This window comes from Ambystoma mexicanum, chromosome 1p (assembly GCF_040938575.1).
Source record: "Ambystoma mexicanum isolate Mex_15411 chromosome 1p, UKY_AmexF1_1, whole genome shotgun sequence".
Classification (NCBI taxonomy): domain Eukaryota; kingdom Metazoa; phylum Chordata; class Amphibia; order Caudata; family Ambystomatidae; genus Ambystoma; species Ambystoma mexicanum.
Window position 1 is genome coordinate 1,006,682,847 of NC_090921.1, and position 24,010 is coordinate 1,006,706,856.

The 24,010-nt window shown below is 47.2% G+C and overlaps 1 protein-coding gene across 5 annotated transcripts in view; it reads right to left on the bottom strand.

Annotated features, from left to right (window-relative positions):
• Positions 1-24,010, bottom strand: part of FCSK (fucose kinase) — a 1,510,689-nt gene that overhangs the window by 1,053,897 nt on the left and 432,782 nt on the right. For all 5 annotated transcript variants that reach the window (XM_069654984.1, XM_069654992.1, XM_069654977.1 and 2 more), the window contains 2 exons: positions 4,329-4,480; positions 3,646-3,696 (listed from right to left, as the gene is read on the bottom strand). In XM_069654984.1, the coding sequence (XP_069511085.1) occupies positions 3,646-3,696; positions 4,329-4,480 (203 nt within the window). The remainder of the gene's footprint in view (positions 1-3,645; positions 3,697-4,328; positions 4,481-24,010) is intronic.

The following is a 24,010-nucleotide window of genomic DNA, read 5'->3' on the forward strand; positions in this document are numbered from 1 at the left end:
TCAATTTAACTAGTGGTCACCTAGGGACAGCTAGGACACAGGCACAAATATCAAGCTGTTTCTATTGACCGGCATCTATGCCAATGTGAGAAACTTGGTGCTTACTTGTTTCCTGTGCCAAAAGACCAGTTCTCAAATGCCCCCAGGCAACTGCCTTATAACCTTTACCCATTATCGATGTACCGTACCAGTTGCTTCTCTTGTTATTGTTCCTTAAATTATCTGATTTTTCTGCAGGTTTTCCCTGCATTATATTGTAGTAGCCTGGTATTCCACTTCAGACGGTTCAGATTTCTAAAGCACGCAGAAAATAAATCACTTATTAACTGAGAAATCCGTTAAAAGTCTGAACCAAACTCACTGCCACACCGCTGCACTGCTAACAGCACTCACAGGCACTCTCCAAGAGCGTGTGCGCAAGAGCCAGCAGTACAGGGTCTTTGAAGGTCTTCAGCAGGTGGGCAGCAGCAGTCTGCAGAACAAAGCAGAAACAGGTGAGCAAACCAGCAGAGTAACGACCTGCGGCCTGCCAATTGCACTCACAGGCACTCTTCAAAAGCATGCCTTCTTGAAATGGAGTGTGAGCTCCGTGGCAGTAGTGAGGGACCACTGGACGGCCTCAGTGGTAGTAGGTGCAGCGAGGTCTATGTCCTGGTTCTGGGGTCCTGCAATTGTGGCTTTGAGGATCCTGCCATGGTGGGCCGGCTTGTTTCTGTGTTTTTTAATGAATCTTGGAGTGGCCAAAGGGGGACTCCAGGTATCGGTGCTCCGGTCATAGCTGGAGTGTTGCGATCAGTTTCATGCAGAGGGCTTGATGTTGAGGGCTCGATGGCGGCCGCCATCTTGAAACGGAGCGCAAGCTCCATGGCAGCAGTGAAGGACCGCTGCAAGACCTCGGTGGTAGTTGGTGCGGCTAGGTCTGTGTCCTGGTTCTGGGGTTCCGCAAGTGTGGCTTCGAGGATCCTGGCGTGGACTGGCAAGGGCCTTGAGTGTGGGACACTTTATAGCTATTTTATAATAATCTTTAATCCGTGTCCAAATTGGATTTTTTTTATTATTGATGTGAGACATTGCCTGCCTGGTGCATATCGTATGCCTCCTTTAGTCAGCCAGGCCTCACACGCTAGTCGTTGCTGCCCGAGCCACCTCCTTTTAAATAGTAAAAGAGGGTGGAGACAGTGCTTTGGTAAGGTGCCCTTGCAGAGGCATTGTTTGACTGGGTGAGGAAGACAGGGTGATGAAGGTGGCATATGGGCACATGAGCAGAAGCAGGACAAAAAAAAATATCCTAATCATATGACCCTGTGAAGTAAAAATCCCAGTCTCCTCAGTACTACAAACAAGATCTTAATGCAAACATGGCACATTAGAAAATGTAAAACTACTGATGATGGTGGAATCCAAACCCTGAGAACATGACAACCCTAAAAAAAGTTCACAAGACATACAAACTCCCAATCTGCAAGGCAAAATATGACTTCCACATCAAATGTTTCCAAAGTAAACAACCAACATAAAGATACAGTACAATTTCTCTCCCACCAGCGACCAGCCCACAGTCTGTCAAAAAGTCTACCAACATTAACCAATTCATCATTGCAAGGATTGAAACTATCGAACCCAAAACTGACTTTGCCAAATCAGACTCTGACAGCCCTCACATTTCAGCCCAGAACTTTCCCTCTGGCAACAGTGGCCAAACACCCACCAATTATTCCCTCCACACAAATGTGAAAGCGAATTCATTGAACAATGAAATACTCCCTGCGTTTTCATCACACCGCTCAACCGAGATCCACTTCTCCTGTCACTGAACACCAGCAACCCCTCCCTCCAGTCAAGCAAGTTTTTCTCCTCTCTAAAAGCTCCCAAATCCTTTACCTCATTAAAAAAAAAAGAAGATAGACGATGTCAAACAGGAAAATGATAGTCCTTTCGCCACCTCTCCTTACTCTGGAAAGGACAGAAAAAAAGCAAAGGCATCTCAAAACCAAGACCATATATATCACAACAACTATCTACAGGCCAACCAATCCAGCTTCCGACCACACTGAACTGTCCCAATCTCGGATGATGATGATATGTGAATCACAGGCAGCAGTGCTCATTCACTTCTGAGCCTCCTATATCTCTTGGTGGCATGCAACAGGGTTGATCATGAAGCCTTCATCTTGGGGCGTTCCACCCACATGGGCATTTACTGGTACACTACTCTTCCGGTTAACCTCTTGTCTTGCAGACAGGCAAAAATGTGTCTAAATGGAGTCATCCTGATAAGGGTGTCATCCATTTCCCACATAGGTCTATATCATGCAACCTCTTGGTGTCAACTTTCTAGGAAAGACAACATTGCATCAAAATATTGATGACACCCAGCTTTACCTCAAGGCGCCATCACCGGTGACATGCATCACCTCAGATCCTGCCTGTACACCCCTAAACATGGGGGTCTCCAATGTACCTTAATTTCAAACCAAAGTAAAACCGAGTTCATTCTCCTCATTGAGAGCAACTTCCAGATCCTAATCAAGGATTGGCTCTCTGAAATACACCTCAAAGTTTTCTCCCCTCACGCTCTCCTCTAATGTCAACACCATGGACATACATGGACCACAACCTCTCCTTCAAATAACACACAAAAAAAAGACCAAGTAACTTGGTACTAAGCCTTCTCAGGAACGTCCAACCTTTCCTCCATCTTAGCAATTTCGGATCACTGTGCAACCATTCACCCACTCGGGCCTTGAAACACTTGTGTATAGGGGCATTATAAATGCCATATCATATCATTTCCCACATCAACAGGGGAAATACCCCCTTCTTTGGCCTCCCTAACTTGCCCCCTCTGCCTTTTCCCCAGGGTTGTTTGCCATGCTGCAGCACGACTGGTCAGTGCAAATCTGACCATGTTACCCCAAGTTTCAAGGAACTCCGTCAGCTACATCTTAAATCACTGCACGTTATGTTGTCAATCGCACAATACTCACTAGGAGGTGACAGATCGCTTTACTATAAGGGGGAAGGGTCATGGTGTTGGACAGGAGTTCAGGGGTGTTACTGTCCCCAAGTGCCCTAAAATGCATCCATTTCCACAAATGTCCTCAAAGGTACGGCCCTAAGTAGTACTCAAAATTTGCTGCAAAAAGTCACAAATGGATCCACCCATTTTTGTGTTCAAACCTCCTCCTCTCAACCCATGTACTCTGATAAATTCCCCCGGGCACCTGTGTAGATGCTGTGCCCCATCATACATTCCTATCTGTGCAAATCTCGGGGTACACTCCTTTCTCTCCTGCTAAAATGCTCTGCAATCACCAGGGCCAGGTCTGTACGATATCATTAATGCCACTAAAATACAAATAAATACACATATTTTCTTTACATTTTAGGTATTATTGAAATAATGTCCGAAAAGGGCCTTGCAAGATAAGAAACTAGGAAGGACGAAAAGCACATTATGGCAGTTTGTCTTCCACAGGGAAAATGCTAATCATCACGCATCTTAGGGTTGCAGCAAAATCAATGCCTTTGAAAGCGACCAAATCAGTTGGCCACAGCACCCCCCCCCCCACCCCCAGCCCCCACCCCTCTACTTCCACCCACCACAGTCCCATCAGCACTGAGCAATCGTCACACAGCACTCACCATGTGCATGATCAGGATGCGGGTGTTCTGCAGGACGTCGGAGGAGACAACCTGAGGCAACACAGAGGAGAGAGGACCATGAGAACAGAGATAGGAACATATCTGCAATGACAAATGCACTCAGCCGTCACCCTAGGAAAGAGACCTGCAGGTGAGGCCAAGCACGGATGGGTACAGAGACAGCGTGGAGCCCTCCAGGGGAGCCAAAGGTTTTTAATATGTCATGGAAACTGAACACAGCGTGGAGCCCTCCAGGGGAGCCAAAGGTGTTTAATATGTCATGGAAACTGAACGGCTAGAGGTGAAGCTTGCAGAGAGCTGACTGAATCCGTAGGGCTACTGTTGAGCCCTCTTGTCTCAACCACACTGGGTTGACAATTTGACAATTCACTGAGAATCCCTAATACGCCAGTGAAATCATAGGGTGCCCATCCATGGTGAAGGTACATGGCGTTTTTACTTCGTCTCATTCTTTAAGGTGATCGCCGTGGGATCTAGCGCGCCAAACGCACCCTTGCAAACACCTTTGCATGGGGCCTGCTACTCGTACCATTAAACTGGTGTGGTCACGCCCCTCCCCCCACCAATTCCCACCCCACACACCCCACGCCAACAACGTTCAATCACAATCTTTCCTGGGGGGTCCCAAAACCGCGTCCAGACGACAACACATCTCCACTCACCGTATAACCTGCACGGGCACTCAGGTGTTCGGCTGCCACCAGGAGGGCGTTGAGCGTGGCACCACCACTGCCCAGCTGGGACTTGGGGTCTTCTACAGTGAGCAGGAGCGTCCCGGCGGCGATGGCGCCTCGCTTCTGCCGCACCTCTAGCTCTGTGAAAACAAGATTAAGCAACTGTGAGTGGCCAGAATACCGCCCTGCACTGGATACAGACGGCCTGAAAGCCCCGGGACAGGAAAGGCCGCTATGGGGGAACAGGCAGCTATGGGGGAACAGGCCCCTAAGGAGGACGGCCCTGGAATGCTACTTCTGTCATGGTTCTGGATGTCATTCTCTGAACTAGGCCCCAGAAGGCCCGCGCGCGCTAGGACATTGACACCACGTCACGGCGTGCCTTATGAGGTACAACAATGAACGCGAGTGCCCACAATATATTTCACGGCTAACACGAGGCCTCTGGTGGTTATTGTGGCCATGTGTCTGACTGGTGAGCTGCATATCAGGTAAAGACAGGGGCAGGAGGGGTGCTATCCATTAAGCCATTACAAATAAACGGTATTGCATCGGTCGCTAAAACCCACTCACACACAAATATATGTATCAAAATTACATGTAAAGGATTTTGGGTTCGATCACAGAATTTCGAACTTGCTATTGTTTTCAGCATAATCAACAGCATGTCAAACATCAATATTTTACACTGCATCCCTGTACTAAATCATTTTTGACGGGACATCGCCCACTTATTAAATAACATTTCCGTCTTTCACTCTTTGGGACTTCTTGCCCCTAAGAGCCATAGAACCGGCCGTGCTGTCCAAAAAAGCAGGAGAAACCCCCTCTTCCGCATTCTAGTCCTGCTTCTCCCGTGGACACGATTGCAGCCCGCCCTCCCTTTTTCCTGATCCATCCTTGGTCCCTTCATTATCCTTTTTTTAAATTTTGTTTACCCATATCATTAGTTGGCAGAGGCAATTCCGTATGCTGTGTGCACTTTATAAATGAAAATAAACAAACACTATAATTTAAATCCCAGCCAGGTCCATAACATAGGTTTGTTTCTCCAGATTTTGAAAGGTTTCACACTGTGACAGCGCCACACATATTTAAAGAATATTTGAAGGATTAGGATCACTCAAAAGATATGCTGACAGATGATTGTGTGTAATAAATCTCCTAATCCTTCAAATATTCTTTAAATATGTGTGACGCTGTCCCCGTGTGAAACCTTTCAAAATCTGTCTTAAACCTCGGAGGAGGGGTAGTGGTTCCTACGAAAACGTCTTTTCACACAGACGCGATTCCAAAAATTTAGAATTTGCTAAGGGCGCAAGGCCCAAGAGGTTGACCTCAACTACAACTACCCAAAAACAGCATTGTCTCTCCAGATGTTTCAGAGATTTCCAAATGTTTTACAACACACCCATATAGTCAATTGGCTAAGCCGTTCCTGCTTCAGATATCATTCGGATTCCTGCTATCAGAAATATAGTAGGCTGTAAGGTAAGGGATATGGCCCATCCTCGCGCAAAGGGTTCATGGAATGTTGAGCAAGGGGGAGTCTAAGGTTGACGGTTGGGGATCATGGTTAATGGAGACGCCACCCACCACAAATCGTTGGGGTGGTTGAGTACCTCTAGTAAAGATTTACTTACCTCACGTTTTGGTTCTCATCATTCCTCATCAATTCACCTCTGCGCCACTGCCACAAAGTAGTAAAGTTTTAAGGAGTGAGATTGACCCCCACCACATCCGGGTTCAGGCAACCTCTGAGATCTGCTCCCTCCTGCACCTACCAAGCCTATAAAGCCAGGTTTATAAGAACCAGAATGCAGTGTGATGATGAGAACTGGTTTAGCATCTCACACCTGACATGCGCTTCTTTGAGATAGCTTCAATCTTACCGCTGGGTTACACATGTGATAGTCACCTGCTCTTAGTCATTGAATGATGAAAGCACACCAGCACTCTGCAATTCTATGAACGCAAGCCCACCTGTTGACCGTCGAGGCCGATAACCATGTTTAAAAACATCAGTACTTTTTTAGACCATTGCATCAGACCATTCCCCCAATTGCTGCAATCTTTCCATAGTTAACACCCGCTCAACTGCCAAAATCCACTCCCACATGCAAACCTCTGAAATCCACATTCTAGTCATCATAGAAACCTAGTTCTCAGATAACGTTGCTTCACATCTGGATTACCCACTCACTTTAAAACCGTGATAAGAGGCTGTAAAAGAAGTGGAGAAACCCTAAAATATTTGTTGATTCAAATCATAGGTGTCCCTGGGGGTGCATGCAAAGAGGGGCAACTGCCCTCCCCAATTGCTGCTTTGTCCACTGTGATGCTGGCAATGCATTGGAGGGACAGGGCCTCCCTGTCCTTGTCCTGTAGTCCTTTTTCATTTGCATTCTGTATTGATTTCTGCCCAGGAGTCCATATGGGACTTCTGGCAGTGCAGCTCTTCCTGTTTTAGGTTTGGTGTACAGACCCATGGGATACCCTTATGGAACCCAAGGGTGGGGGTGCAACCCTGTGCCCCTAGTGTATGTTTTTGGGCACCTGTGTGTGGCCCACAGAGCAGGGTATGGGCTGGTAGCAGCTCCATGCTGAATTTGACAGGTGATCTGAGTATCCTCCATTTTGGGATACCCAGGCCCTGCCATTGGAATCAGTTGATTCTCGATAGGAAACAAGATGGCCCCTGTGGCCTCTTGCTTTCTATTGCCCGTTACCTTGTTTTCCCAAAGTCCTGGGAAGCCCTGACTCTGTCCCTTCCCCCTGACTGGCTGTTGGGTGGAAGTTCCATATATGTTATTGTTGTGAAGTCCAGGTCAGACTGGCTGGAGCCTTCCAAGTGACTGTATGTTGTGGGTACACCCTGTGGGTGGAACCTGGGTAAATAGAGTGTGTGACCAATATGCACTTCTTGTTGTGGATGTCTGGTTTCTGGTGTTTGACACAATGACTGAGACAGCCCTGCCCAAAACTGATATGAATGCAGTGTGTAGTGTTGAATGCTGGGTACTTGTCTCAATACACATTCCTTGTTGTGAGTGTCTGAGAGGGAGGAGAATGGCCTGAATGCACTGTATGCCTGATTGGCTGACTGACTGCATGAATGCCCTTCTGTATGATTGGCTGCTGAGTGTGACCCAGCAGTGTGGATGAGAGAGAGAATAGTATATCTGGGGACCTCTCACCACTGGAAATTGTTCAGAAGCTGAAGTTGAAACTGATGCTTAACCTCAAAGCCGAGCCTGAAGAAGAAGGTTGACTGCTGTCTCCCTTCGCCGAAATCCGAAAGCCGCCGAGACTGATCCAAGGTAGGACTTGGTTAAGTGCCCTCTTCCTGTGCTCCGAGGGACCATAGAGCACCGCTAACCTTCGCCGAAGCGCCCTGGAAGTCATACCCTCGAAAGGCTGCCGACCAGAGACTGGGACAGCCGAGGAGAGCGAAGATCAGCACCAGACATTCCATCCACGGCCGTCGACCAGGGTTTGCAAGTTTGCTGTAACCGCTGGAGGCCCGTCGGAGCCGTGTTGCCCAGAAGAAGGGACCGCTTGACGTAGAGCCACCGACGACCAGAGCCGCATGCTCCTTTGCCTAAGACTTTTGATTCACGGACGCGCTCGTCCGCACCGCCGCTCGCCTCACCCACCGGGGAAGGCCAGGCCGTCGACTCGCCGAGGAGCACCCGCCGGTGGGTTTCCCGCCACCCAACGACCGTAGAGATGCTGGACGACACGACGCCCTTGCTGGGCCACAGTTCTTCATAAACTCTTTGCGGTCCTGAACTATAGTCATTGAGGTGCCCCGCACGCCTCTTCCTTGCAGGACGCCTTCGCTTCGTCGGCGACGAGCACAGCTGGGACCGAAGCTGGTGCCTGGACGCCGAGTTCACTTTGTTCGTGGGATCTCGATGATCCGTGGCTCCTGCTTTCAAGGGAGCCGCTCAAGAAGGATCCGTCACCTCTGCTATTCCAGGTACATTGGAGTGGTAGAAACATTATAGAGGAAATAAGACTTATAGAACAATATATGGACTGGGCTTGTAATATATCTTTACTTTACAGGTTACCCAGGTGGGGGGGATGTCTACACAGAACTGTGTCTAGTTGGTAGGGGCCAGTATTCTGCCAATTGTTCTAACCAACTGCTTTCCTCCTATGTCTATTGTTGGTTGCCTTTATTAAGTGATCTTTGTGACATTTGACCAGAGTATAGTTGATGCACTTTAATGAGATCTGAAAATAATTGTGGTACCACTTTAGAACTGTACATATTTGCCGTTGTAGATTTTCTGAGCACAAAGTGAGTTATTGTGATTGTGTACATAACCTTGAACTTAATTATATAAAGACTGTGTTTTAACTAATACAGTGTGTGGACATTCCTTTGTGGGGGCTTGGGGGCTACACTGTACTTAAGAACCAGCCTGCATCACCTCCAGAGAAGCTAGACCTTGATTGCTCGACCAGCGCTACCCTATAGAGAATCTTGGCTGGGGTACTCTGTAAATTGACAAGGGGGGTCCTGGGAGTCTCTCTGCCAGACATTAGTCCTGGTTACGAGAGACTTACCCAGAGTCTTTAGCTCACTAACTTTCACAGAAAAGAAATATCCCAAACATATCAGTCTTTGTCCTGCCCTGGGGCAGTCCAGCACCGAAATGCTAGGCAATTCTCCTCTGAACAAGAGTACCAACAGCATCCCCAGACACGTGTTTCGGTCTGGTTGGACCTCATCAGCAGGGAGGAGCTGTGCCTCTCTAAGAATAGTGAGCCAGGGGTCCACGTCTGGATTCCCCTAGTAACGTAGGGTGAGACCCACAGTTACTTAAATATGCAAATTGACAAGGGGGGTCCTGGGAGTCTCTCTGCCAGACATTAGTCCTGGTTACGAGAGACTTACCCAGAGTCTTTAGCTCACTATCCTTCACAGAGAAGAAATATCCCAAACATATCAGTCTTTGACCTGCCCTGAGGCAGTCCAGCACCGAAATGCTAGGCAATTCTCCTCTGAACAAGAGTACCAACAGCATTCCCAGACACATGTTTCAGTCTGGTTGGACCTCATCAGTAGGGAGGAGCTGTGCCTCTCTAAGAATAGTGAGCAAGGGGCCCACGTCTGGATTCCCCTAGTAATTTAGGGTGAGACCCAAAGTTACTTAAATATGCAAATTGACAAGGGGGGTCCTGGGAGTCTCTACCAGACATTAGTCCTGGTTACGAGAGACTTACCCAGAGTCTTTAGCTCACTATCTTTCACAGCGAAGAAATATCCCAAACATATCAGTCTTTGTCCTGCCCTGGGGCAGTCCAGCACCGAAATGCTAGGCAATTCTCCTCTGAACAAGAGTATCAACAGCATCCCCAGACACGTGTTTCGGTCTGGTCGGACCTCATCAGTAGGGAGGAGCTGTGCCTCTCTAAGAATAGTGAGCAACGTGGACCCCTTGCTCACTATTCTTAGAGAGGAACAGATCCACCCTACTGATGAGGTCCAACCTGATCGAAACCCGTGTCTGGGGTTTCTGTTGGTACTCTTGTTCAGAGGAGAATTGCCTAGCATTTCGGTGCTGGACTGCCCCAGGGCAGGACAAAGACTGATATGTTTGGGATATTATTTCTTCTCTGTGAAAGATAGTGAGCTGAAGACTCTGGGTAAGTCTCTCGTACCCAGGACTAATGTCTGGCAGAGGGACTCCCAGGACCCCCTTGTTAATTTGGGGTCCTCTGTGCCTCTCCTCTGCCATATAGAGAGCAGAGGTACAGACCCACCCTCCAGTCTTTACATCCACCCCACCCCCATTGGTGTCCTGCCCCCGTGATGAATCACAGGAATTTGTCCATTCTCCCCAAGAGGGAGCTCGCCTGTGGGGCTAGGGAGGTGAGCCCGCTTTGCAATACCCTCCCTAGGGGTAGAGTCAAGTGGGACCTCACCGGGAGAGACTCCCCCTTTGGGGACAAGGACTCCTGTTCCCATGAGAACTCCCTAGAGGACCTTCCACAATAACATTCTCAAACCTCTATGATGACAATATATGTGAAGAGAAAACCAGTATGTCTTGTTGCCAATAAGAAATAGAAAGAATCCTTCTAAGAACACATTCCACTGGGACGAAGAAGAGGACGTATGGAGGAGAAGAGAATCCACAAGAGAAAGTGGAAAAGGAACAAAGGCTTGTCCTTGGGAAGCCCCACCGCTATGTCAGTCCAAAAAGGGGAGGAGCCTGGGGAAAGGAGGAACGAGCCTGCAAGTTTCAAAAGGGCTCAAACACTGACTACAGTGAGAAGCAGAGTCGAGAAGCATAGTGTCCTGCAGGTGTGAGAGACCAAGAAGTGACAGCCACGCTACAGACGGTAGCAAGGAGACGAGGAAGTGGAACTGGATGCGTGGCATCCTGAAGCAGAGAGAAAGGAAGACTGGTGGCGTGACCACAGGAGATTCATGGTGGACCAAGGATCCTCGCAAATACACGGATACCATTCTGCCACGGCAGACCTGGGACAAGCCGGTATACAAAATACTGCATAGCCATCCAAGACAAACTGAGGGAGGAGGAACAGGCAAAAGCACACGAGAAGCTAGGTTAAAATAAACAGAAGCTGATACTCAACAAACAAAAACCCCAGTGACATTAACCCTAAGAACGGAAGGTAATAGGGATAATGGGAGACCCGAGAGAGCGAATGAGAATCGTTATTTGAAAGCTCATATTCGCCACAGTCAAGAAAACGATAATATAATGAGACTGAATGAGAATCATTAATGGAAAGCTCATAATCGTCACAGTCAGGAAAAGGATAATATACAGAGAGTGAATAAGAATCATTATTGGAAAACTCTTATTCATTACAGACGAGAGAAAAATAACAAGAGCAAATGAGAATCATTATTGGGATGCTCATACTCAGCCCAGTCAAGAAAGAAATATTATAAAGTCAGTAAAAATAGATATGATATGGCATTTATAACGTGCCTATACACAAGTGTTTCAAGGCGCGACGAGGCTAGGGGGGGAAAAAGTGGGAAGATAGACAACGATCATACTAGGCCAGGTGTCATTCAGATCGCGTAAGTGTATGGGGTAAGGGGAAAGGCAAAGTGCCTGGGGGAAGGGAGAGGGGAAAGCTAAAATAAATAAAGCGGCCAGATGGTGGCAAGTGCAGGGTACGAGCAGAAATAAGTGCTGGTAGGGGGACTGTAGGGATACAGAAAACAGTCCCCAGGTGCAGGGGTTGCCGGGGGGCAGGCCAGGTGTGCAAAAGCGGATCCTGGCCCCAGTATCAGAAAGGGTGGCCAGGTAACCAGTGAAGTTTTAGCCAGGAATTTCAGCAGGGGAGAGAGGCAGAGAAAGCAGAAGCAAAGAGGAAGGTTTTGAGGTGTTTCTGGAACCGGAGATGGTTTTCCTCAAGTTTCAGGGAGGCAGGAAGGCTGTTTCAGAGGTAGGCCCCTGCTGAAGAGAGAGATCGACCACCAACTCGTTGCTTGGAGAAGCGACTGACCATGAGGGAGTTGGAGGCAGATGAGCGAAGAGCCAGAGAAGGAAGGTATTTGGGAAGAGATTTGAAGGTATTGCGGCCCCAGGTCCCAGAAGGCCTTGTGGACAATGCAGAGGGTTTTGAACTTAATCCTTGCAGCCACTGGGAGCCAGTGCAGAGATTTCAGTCCTTGAGAGATACGATCCCTGGGCTTGAGGCCAAGGACAAGTCTCGCAGTCCTGTTTTGGATAGGTTGCAGAGGGCGGAGAGTAGAGGCAGGCAGATTAAGATAGAGACTGTTGCAATAGTCCAGCCTAGAGATAACCAGGGCTCTGGAAAAGGTGAGCTTCTGGGGGAAGGAGAGGAAAGGAAGAATACCTCTGAGGAGGTGCAGCTGGTAGTGTGACTTCATAGAGATGTCAGAGATGTGAGCAGAGAAAGTGTGGAGTCGAAGATGACCCTGAGGTTTTTAGCCTTGCAGGTGGGGGCAGGAAGAGGGCCACGAGAGGCCGGCCAGAGAGCTGCAGGGAAGGAGGGAGTGGGTGTGCCGATGAGTAGAATCTCAGTCTTACTGGCGTTAAGGCAGAGGTCATTGGTGGCACACCACTCCTGGATAGCAGACAGACAGTCAGAGATGAGGGAAGGAGAGGAGGAGGCCGAGGGTAGCCTGAAAATGAGCTGGGTATCATCCGCATAGCACTGAAAGTTGGGGCAGAGAGCGGCGATGCGGTGGGCAAGGAGTGCCAGGTATTGGTTGAAAAGCCAGGGAGAGAGGTTAGACCCCTGGGGGACACCACGGGTAGAGAAAAAGATATCGGAGAGGAAAGACCCAAGTTGGACCTGGGAAGGTCGATAGGAGAGGAAAGAAGTCAGCCATGCCAGAGCCTGTCCAGTGATACCCAGGTTATCACGGAGACGGTTGAGCAGGATGGCATGGTTGACAGTGTAAAAGGCAGAAGAGAGATCAAGCAGGATGAGGACACATGGGGTGTTGGAGTCAAGGTTGGAGAGCAGGTCTTCACGGATGTTCAGGGGAGCAGTTTCCGTGCTTCTGGCAGCCCTGAAGCCAGACTGATGGTCATGAAGACAATCAACAGATTCGGTGTGGAGATTAAGATGGGAGATGGTCAGTTTCTCCAGGAGCTTGCCCAGGAAGGGAGTGATGGAGATTGGGCGATAGTTAGCCGGGCAGGAGGGGTCAGCAGAGGATTTCTTAAGAAGAGGGTGCACAAGGGAGTGCTTCAGGGGGGATGGGAAGACTCAGGTGGCGAAGGAGTGATTGCAGAAATCGGCCAGGGCAGGAGCCAGGGAGTCGATGTGGTCCTTGATAGTTTTGGAGGAACAGGGGTGAACCTGTTTCAACGAGACTTTCATATATCGGACTTGTCGAGTAACCTTGTCTGCAGAGAAAAGGGGAAAGGCAGAGAAGGAGGGAGGGGGGTGGCTGCAGAAGGGCCAGAGGAAGATCAGGGAGTAGAGGGAGGGAGGCGATAGGTGATAGATGTGAATCAGAAATTGTTTGGGAGTGACAATTAGTCTCAATCCATACCAAGAACGCCTAGGAAAAGTAGACGCCCTAAGTATAAACGAAAAAACCAAAAACAAGGTGGACATTGTAAATACATGTCCAGGCAAAGAACAGAAAGAAACCAAAGCCAATGAACTGCTCAGGAAAATAAGAAATAGACTAGACAGAAAGGATACTTGTTGGAAACGTTTGCCAGGGGAGAAGAAAAAGATCAACCTTTAAAGAGGAAAACAAGAGAAGAAACAAAAGTCCAAAACAATAGTGAATGAACTATACAAACTGATAAAAGTGGTAACTAGAGACTATCTACAGATCCTCTATTGAAAAGTTGTTGGGGGAAAACCCCAGAAACTTCAGGCGAAAGGAAGCCCTCTCCTAACTTTGAGTTGTTAAAGTTAATAGTAGAGTCAGATAGACTTAGAGTGGCACAGTGGACGGTTTCATTTATGGACAATCATTAACTGACAAGCACCTTACATAGTTTCGTTAGGTAGGGAAGCCTGTAGTATAGGGAAAGATATGCTTTACTCAATTTCTTTAATAAACATACCAGTGAAATGCCTGACCGAGTCCATGTCCTTCTTCTGACCTACCACACCCCTCTGGCAAATCACACTTTTCAAGAGTCTTAAAGATGCTACTTCGGCCATCAATCAATCACGTGTTTACAGCTCTTTATTTGCTTAGCATGTTCTTTCTTCTGGCTTGAAGCAGACACCACTGGAATAGATGCCATGAATATCATTGGGTGGGAGCCATCTATGTTTAAAGCAGGCTTCCTACAGTAGGGACGCCCTCCCTGTTAGCTTCCTGCTCCTTTTTCTCTGCTTCTCTCCCTGTGTTCCTCCCTCTACGATTACCAAGCGCTCCATTGCTTCCCTAGGCTAGGTCTGCTCTCAATAATATATATATTTTCCCAAAATGTGCAGCTACAGTTTCACAATTTCACAGAAACAACAAAAAAGACATTTCCAAAGTGAAACAAGCTTCTTAAACTTACATGCACCAGTCTTCTTTCAACTGTGGTTATTATTCCAGGTAGACAAACTGGAATTTGTTTGCCGGGTACTGCCTGGCTTTGGTCCTAAGTGAACTCTCACCCCTAGGCATTCGAATGGGTCATCAGAGAACTGTAGCGCACCCCCTGCGCTGCGGGTGATGCAAAGCAGCAGGAGCATGGTCACCCAGCCAGCTGGGTCTGGGCCCAGACACCATAGCAGCTGCCACATGGAATGCAGGCACTTGGTTTGCATATTCTGAAAAACAAAGGATAACCAAGTAACCTGCATTGTTGTGAGTTCTCTGTGACTATGATTTGGTGCTTTCAGTCAATCTGTGCTTTGCAGGAGTGAATAGGAGTCAATTCATAGTTCCCCGATATTGAGTGCCGTCCATTCACATCTGATAATCAGGCCAAAGCTATGACAATATGTTTTTCTCTGCACAATAGGCGACTCTGTGCAGCACTGAAGCCTATGAAAAAGGCATACAAGGGGACAATTGTTTCTTTTGCTGGCTGATACAACTAAAGTATGTGGTCCTTTTTTTCCAGCAAAATCTATGGTAGTTTTTGCAGTAAAAAGGTGAATGCAAAATGAGGGTGTGCAACACACGAAACACAGGAGGTGTAGGGTGGGTAGTCGCCAAGGTTACGGTCGCTCCTCCAACAGAAAACGACATGCTGTCACGCAGAACTCCACTTTGAAACACTGTAGAGCAGCAACGGTCAAATGCTGGTGTCTTTTATCCGGCCGATTCAGTGCTTTACTAAAGCTTTTTGACTCGACTCAAGGCGGACACTGACTACATTTAAATGTGGGTGGTGCGTTAAACATACATGTCAACATTCTCCAATCCATTCCTCAGACTTTACAGCAGTCCTGGTTTAAACTTTGCATTCTGGTGCTTGTAGTCCTGGCGTTCCCCGTTATAAACTACAAGTCCCAGAATGAAAAGTGAAAACCAGGACTTGGACTATTGTCTCGCGAATGGAAAGAATAATGTTGGCATGCATGGTAAAATGGAGGTTTAATGATTTTACAGCTACACTGAACATTCTGCCCTATTTTGAAGCAGTGACAATACTGAGGAGGGGCTTTTTAACAGTACTCCAGTGAAGGACACGCCTAGTGCTTATAAATCGAGTGGCTGAAGGCAGGCATGGTAAGATGTATTTATTACATCAACAGTGTGTTTACAACTCCAATTAAGTAATTAACGCTCAGAAGACTGCTTTGAAAAAACGCTGGCAGGCACTTGAGTGCAAAGTTTGATAGTAAGATTTGATTAAAGGGAGCTCAAAAAGTTCCCATAAGGAGGAGTTTTGGTTTGGACGGAGAGAGGCAGAAATGGGTGGGAATGGCCAAAGGGATTAGCATGGCCATGGGCAGTCAATGGATGGGCTCATAACCATACAACACCCACAGACTGTGTGTCCCTCATCATATGCTATTCCTCCCCATCTGTACCCTATTGCAATAGTTTAGGTTCATAGGTGTCACAAATGGATTAACAACTCCCGAATTGAATGAGCCACGTGACTACCCCCACAAATGCTCAGTAATTTGTGCTTCCCCTCTTTGAGTGTTATTGCAGGGTATACTTCTAAACATGTGATTTGCTTATCAAACTGCTCAATCGAAAGCAAATGCGATTGTGCGGTCGCCAGTTTTTAGGAAACTGAGCTGTGGGTTTACGGGTGCTAGCTTTTGATTTTCATTATAGGGGCAGAAGTCACCCCACCACTGCCTTGAATATGAGCAAGCAGCCAGCCCAACCCATAGCCTGGTATTTTACAGCACATATTTGTTGATAAGGAATTGTACAGAATCCGTAAGATTTTCAGCCAACTTTAAAGAAATTGCATCTCAGCAACAGTCACTGAACCGGCTGATCTACCTTGGTAGTTTTCTACTTGTTACTCGATCTTCAAAGAATTTGACATCGGATATGGATCCTCGATTGTGCTCAAAATCAGTGCATTACCAACTGTTCTCATGTGCATGACTTAAAAGACAGCAATAGCGCTTCATCTCCACCCACACTGACATTGTGCACACTTTCATTTTGGATGTGCAGCCAGAATCTGAAAACTGTAACCATCTCTACATGCACAATGTGTGGTTCCCGCTCCCATTGCTAAAGAACTAAGAGGGCGGTTTCTCCCTTTGCCTCATCTGTTAAACAGACTGTCTTCGACTACCTTTCATTTGAAAATGCGCTATTAATGATATCTCTTCTGTTAAATTGAATGTTTTGACTAGATATTATTTGAAGCTGAGCTGGGGATGTCTCTTCTGATAAACATCCTTTGTAAACACATTATTTGAAGCGGAGCCTGGAGTTTTGTCTATTTTAGTTAAAATCACACACTCTTGCCGAGTGCATACTATTTTGAGGTTGAACTACGAGTGATGTTTTCTCATTAACAAAATGCTGTTTCTTGCACGTATGCACATCATGCATAACAACAAGCTGATAGAAACAAGGACTAAGAGCATGTGACTGTCGCATGAACAACCAAGCAGGAAGATTAACAATATCTCGAATAAGCGCCTAGCAGCTGTGAGATGCTAAACCAGTTATCAAACTGAATTCTAGGGTTCCTAGTCATTACATCGAATTCCTACCATCGACATACCATTCCATCGAAAAAAATGCATTGAAAAAAATTGCATCAAATTAATTTTGTTGTTCTTTTTTTAAAATCGCAGGTTCCCCGGCCCAGCCCCCCTTTTTTTTTAAACCTTTAAAACCCATTATAATTAAACTAAACCCTTTACCTTTAAACAAATGCATTCAATGTTTTTCTTTTCGATGCAATTTTTTCAATTGTAAGGCATTCAATGATATTGCATTCGATGCAATGACCAGATACCAATTCTAGTACTTAAACACCTGGCTTTGTTATGTTATGTTATGTTATATATATTTGTAAAGCGCACGGTCGCCCAGAGGCATCATGGCGCTGGTAGGGAAGCTGCGAGCTCAACAAGGACAGACGCTTTAGAACAGGGTGGTCTTCAGGGCTTTCCGGAAAGCCAGGTGATTAGCCGAGGATTTAAGTGATAGTGGCAGAGTGTTCCAGAGCTTGGCTGCGGCAATAGAGAAGGCTCTGCCGCCATGTCTTTCACGATTGAACCTGCGGACCTTAAGGAGGTTGGTTGTAGAGGAACGAAGGTCACGATCCGGGATATATCGGGAAAATTTAGCTTGAAGGAATTCCGCTCCTAAGCCATGAACTGCCCGGTGGACAATGCATAATGACTTAAACTTAACACCCTGTGCCACCGGGAGCCAGTGGAGACAGCGGAGTACCGGTGAGATGTGGGCGCCATAGGGGGACCCAGTGGCCAGTCTGGCTGCCAGATTTTCCATACGTTGGAATCGTTGTAGCAGACCCGTCGGTTGGGATAAGTACAAGGAATTACAATAGTCCAGCCGTGAAAGAACCAGTGCCGCCACCACCGGGGGACGCATGGTTTCTGGGATCATAGGTAGCACCTTCTTTAGAACCCTGATCTGGTGGTGTGCGGACTGACAGACAGCCGAAACCTGATTTGACATAGAAAGGGAGGCAGAGAGGATAACCCCCAGATTCTTTACCTTGTTTACAGGACAGGGTAGAGGACCCAACGATGTGGGCCAGAAAGCGGTGGTCCATAATGAAGGATAAGGAGGGGAGCCAACAAGCATTACTTCCGTTTTATCACCATTCAGTTTAGCCAATTTTGGTCCATCCAAATACCGACTGACTTGAGGCAATCATGAAGACAAGCTGCGACCACAGATTGATCCTGATCAAGCCGGATCAGGATCTGTGTGTCATCCGCATAGGAATAAAAATTAAGTCCGTAAGAGCGGATAAGGCAGACCAGTGCCCAGATATAAATGTTGAACAGGATCAGAGAGAGAGAAGATCCCTGGGGAACACCACAGGTGAGTGCACAAGGGGCAGAAAGAAAGGGAGGCATGGCGAGGGTCTGAGTGCGGTCAGAAAGAAAGGAAGTGAACCAGGCGAGAACAGAACCGGAGATCCCAATCTGTGCGAGATGTGATAGAAGGATGGAATGGTCCACCGTGTCGAAAGCGGCAGATAGATCCAGCAGGATTAGGGCCCCTACTCCACCCGCATCAACCAGTCTGGACATATCATCTTGTACGGAGACAATTACACTTTCCGCCCCTCTACCAGGTCTGAAGCCTGCCTGTGCATGGTCAAAAATATTAGAAGATTCCAAGAAGGAAGACAGAAGGGGTGAAACCAGAGATTAAACAAGAGTTTAGCCAAGAATGGGAGAAGAGAGATCGGGCGGAAATTGGCAGGGACGGTGGGATCAAGAGAAGGCTTCTTGAGGAGGGGAATGACCCTGGCAGATTTCAGTTCAGGGGGGACCAGTCCCGTTTGGCAGGAGTTGTTAATGGCCGCAGTAATTTCAGCCAGAATGTCTGGGGCGATCGTTTTCATAATGATAGCAGGTATGGCGTCCTCAGGGGAAGAGGATTTAATCTTTGATATGACTGCCATGACTTCTTCCTCACTAAACAGAGGGAAGGTCGACCAGCTAGGAGACAAATCGGTAGGGGGGGGGGCACAAAGTCGATGGTGTCAGGGGTCAGTGTCGTCAGAGATTTAGCAATGTTAGATCTAATCACATCCATTTTGGTGGTGAAAAAGGATGCAAGGTCATTGCATAGTTTTTGAGATGGCTTAACCATAGAGGTCAGCGACTCTGAGGAAGCAAGGGAGTGAACAATAGAAAATAGGGTTTTTGGTTTAAGTAAAGCATTTTCAATTTTCTGGGCAAAAAAATTGATTTGGCGAGTTTAACGCTGGCTAAGTAGGTGGAGAGGTTGATCTTGTACAGGTCTCTAAGCGCTGGATCGTAGTTACTCCGCCATTTGCGTTCAGCTTGTCTGAGTTGGAGGCGAGCATTTTTTAATAGATCAGTAAACCAGGGTTGAGACGGTAGTCTGCGGCCTTGAGTAAGTTTCAATGGAGCATGGAGATTGGCAGCAGTCGTCAGTGTCTGAGAAAGTGCGGCAAGTGAAAGGGGTTGCAGGGAAATACAATTGGAAGCTATCAGGGTACTAAGTGCTTTAGGATCGACCGAGCACCAGGAGCGGAGAGGCTTTTTGGAGGGAAGAATCTTGCAGGGAGGGGTGACTAACTGAAGTGAGCATGTGACCAGGTGATGGTCAGACCAGGTCACAGGCTCAATCGGACCGGGGACCAGCAAGGTATCCTTTACGAATATCAGGTCAAGGATATTGCCATGAAGGTGGGTGGGGGCTTGGATCAGTTGGCAGAAGTGAAGATCAGAAAGGCTGTCAAAGAAGGAGTTGAGTTCATCTGATCTGGGTAGATTGAAATGTAGGTTAAAATCACCTAGTATCACCAGATTGGAGTACTGCAGATTAAGGTCGGCAGCGAGATCGGCAAAGTCTAGCCCAAAGCGACCAATGGGACAGGGGGGGCGATAGATAAGCAGGAGGTGAATACTATTAGAAGGAGAAAGTATGCATCGACACAGGAGAGCTTCCATACTAGGTGCGGAAGGACAAGGTAGCTGGGTAACCGTGTGTGTGTCTTTAAAAATAACAGGACAAGCTTTAAATCCTGAAACAAACTACAACTAATGCATAAGAATCCCCAAGGAAGTGTGCGGCAAGCAATTATTAAACATCTCTGCCATTACAGGGCACAACTCTAGAGGTTGTATTCTGCATATTATTATACACCATGTAAAGAAGCAGCAGTGGGCTAGCTCTGTGCTCCCACCGCCATTCCTCCAGACTGTTGGGATGCTTCCTGGTATAAAAAGGGCCTAGAAAACGTTCCCACTGACATGTACTTATGACCCCCCCACCCGCTGACACACAACTACAGATATATTATAACAATCAATTTGCACATAAAAAGGGAGTTTAAACCTTAAAGGGTAGACTGCGGTAGAAAGCCCCAGAAAACCAAACATAATATCAATTGCCACGTAGCCAGGATTAGTGCAAGCATCCACTTCCCCCAACAGAACAAATTAGGTTGAAGGCAGCATGAGTGCAAGGGCAGCAGAAGGGAAGCTTCCCTCATGCAGAATAGGCATACAAATGGCAAGCTAAACAAAAAATCTACAACGCCCCGCGCCCCTGGTGACCAGTGATTCAATCGCCCCCAAAAACATTGTGGCCACAAACACAGGCAACATTATATTGTCGGCTTGAAACATCACCAGTAAGCAAAATTGTGATCAAACAGGTAATGTAAAACTGCAAAGCGGTGAGGAGGAGACAGTGAAATGGGGTGAAGGGGAGTCCCCCTCAATATTTCATTTAAGGAAGAGAATTAAAATAGCAGAAGTTGGCAGATCGTCCTTCCAAATGGCCGTATTTATAAAGATTTTTGGAACCTCGCTGATTTCGTTCTTGTAGTACAACTGTAAAAGTTTATCTCGACTCAGTTCATTGTTTCACAGTATTCATGAGCCACTTTTAAGTTCTGGCCACTTTTTCATTTTCTTGATCAGTATTATTTGTATTTCTGTTACTGTCCTAAGAAGGTTGGGAACAAGCTTATCAGTTTCAAACTTGGTGTAAAAAGGTTTGGGTGTAGCAATGGGCGCCTGTAAATAAAAATGGCTTACCCCTCCTTGATGCACATTAAGAATTGGCCTCTGTTCACTTACCTGCAGAACTGGCCAGCAGACAATCTTTTTGAAGGTTTAATGTTAGATGTCCTTTTTATTTTTTACTGGAAGAACGTATTTTTCATTGCTGTATTGTAATGACTATGGAATTCTTGTATAAAAAATAACAAAAAAAGAAATAGGCAGTAACACACAAATATATGTATTACTACACTGTGACGTAGACAATATAACCCACAGCTGATCCTTCTTGTCCAGCTAACTATCGGCCAATTTCCATTACTCCCTTTCTTGGCAAACTCCTGGAAAAGTTGGCCATCTCTCAGCTTAACCTTCATTCCAATTCTGTTGGGTTTCTCCATGACCACCAGTCTGGCTTCAGAGCTGCCAGAAGCACGGAAACTGCTCTCTTGAACATCTGTGAAGATCTGCTCTCCAACCTTGACTCTAACATTCCCTCTGTCCTCATCCTCCTCGATCTCTCTTCTGCCTTCGACACGGTCAACCATACCATCCTGCTCAACCGTCTCTGTGAAAACCTGGGTATCACTGATCAGGCTCTGGTCTGGCTGACATCTTTCCTCTCAGATCGACTCTCCCAGGTTCAACTTGGGTCCCTCCTTTCATCTATCTTCCTTTCTACCTGTGGTGTTCCCCGGGTCTAACTTTTCGCTCTGGCTTTTCAACCAATACCTGGCAACTCTCGCCCACTACATTGCCACTTTCTGCCCAAATTTCCAGTGCTACGCTGACGACACTCGACTCATTTTCAGGCTTCCCTCTGCCACCTCCTCTCCCTCTCTCATCTCTGACTGCCTAACTGCCATTCAAGATTGGTGTGCCGCCAATGATCTTTGTCTGAATGCCAGCAAGACGGAGATCCTCCTCATCGGCACACCTTCACCATCCTTTCCCTTCACTCTCTGGCCGGCCTCCCTTGGCCCCCCTCCTACCCCCACCTGCAAGACTAAGAACCTCGGGGTCATCTTTGACTCCACCCTTTCCTTCTCTGCCCACATCTCTGAGGTCTCTAAAAAGTAAAATTTCCGACTGAACCTCCTCAGAGGTACTCTGCCTTTCCTCTCCTTCCCCCAGAAGCTCATGGTATCCCAAGCTCTGGTTCTCTCTAGCTTGGACTATTGTAACAGCCTCTTTCTAAATCTACCTGCCTCTACTCTCCGCCCTCTGCAACTAATTCAGAACAGGACTGCAAGACTTGTCCTTGGCCTCAAGCCTCCAGCTCTGAAATTTCTCCATTGGCTCCCAGTGAATGCAAGGATTAAATTCAAAACCCTCTACATTGTCCACAACGCTTTCTGGGGCCTGGGTCCAAAATTCCGTCAGCTATCCCTCCGCAAATACCTCCCCCCTCGAGCTCTTCGCTCCTCTACCTCTAACTCCCTCAGGGTCAGTCGCTTTTCAAAGAACCAAGCTGGGGTTAGATCTCTTTCTTCGGCTGGGGCCTCCCTCTGGAACAGCCTCCCTGCCACTCTAAAACTTGAGGAGAACCATCTCTGGTTCCGGACGCACCTCAAGACCTTCCTCTTTTCTTCTGCCTTCGCTCCCCCTCTCCCCTGCTGATCTGTACTCTCTTGGCACCGTGCACCTGGACACCCTCTGTCCTTCAGCCCAGGTACCTGCTCACCCTGCCACCCTACCGCACTGCCTCCGGCCCACCCCTTGCACTGGGGTCTGTATCTGTACCCATACAGACCTCCCCCCTTTTTCTTCCTCAACTTATCAGACCTACCCTGTTTGCTGCCTTAAACCTAGCACTTGCAAATTGCTGGCTGCACTACCACTGTTTGTTGGCTTTATTATTTATTTATTGTTATTTATCTGTTTCTCCTCTGCTTCGCACTTTCCACTTCTCCCCCCTCCCATGCACTTTTCCCCTCCCCATCTCCCATGCGCTTGCGCGTTCTCAATGTCACTGGGCCTAGTAAGATCGCTGTTTTGTTCTCCACTGTTCCCCTCCCTTGCCTTGTCGCGCTCTGAAACACTTGTGTACGAGCGTGATAGAAATAAAATATCAATCAATCAATCAATGACAAATCACAGTGTTCCGTAATTACCACAATTTGGTCATATCTAATGATTCAAGTATCACAAGAAAAAAACAGAAAAGAAAATTGCCTAGAATGCATATTCATGGGCATTGTTACACTGCAAATACCTCTAGATGGCATTGCAGAACGTCATCAATCTCGATTTGCACAGAATGAGGAACACGTTTTTTAAGCAATGTATTTTGAACGACATATCGAGCGAGTAGCGATTTAAAATAGATTAAATCACTGTGGGTAATCCAGGGAATTTGTCCGTTCTCAAGGGGGAGCCATCAGCTCATGCCGGGGTATAGGATTTAATAATCCAAACAGGATTACAAAATTGAAGAGGGGTGGGGAAGCCTACCGCCCCCTGGCCCGCCTACGAAATTCATGAGACGGAAGAAGGCCAGGAGACACTGCAATCACCCATTCTATTTCGGATCGATTCCCAGTGGTCCCATGATTAACAAGTACATAGAGAGATACCGCTTCAGCCAACCATACCGCCTCAACCAGCCCTACAAACCAGAAGCAATACGGATCTACCCAGGCGTGGATGAAGAGCCACAAACCCTGATCAAAGACACCTCCATTGATGGCCTGCGCTAAACATCAAGAAGCCATGTTGCTGACGTCGTTAGAGACACCACAACATAGCAGCGTTAGACATGAAGCACACATACCATTCACACTTCGGTACACAAACACGCACTCGAATACATGAAGAACACGAGCGTACAGTTCTATAGTTAGAGGACAGCCACATATACATACTGTCATTGCTTTTATTATTTTGCCACTAGCCAAACGCAGCCATGCAGACACCGCAAGAGCTCCCGAACAAAGCTTGCAGATGTTTACATGTGAATAACCCCATGGAACTCCAGGAGTGCCTATGGGACCTGACGGAACCAAGTGTGACTAACCTATGGAGAATGTAGTATAGCATGGACACTGTAGAAACCA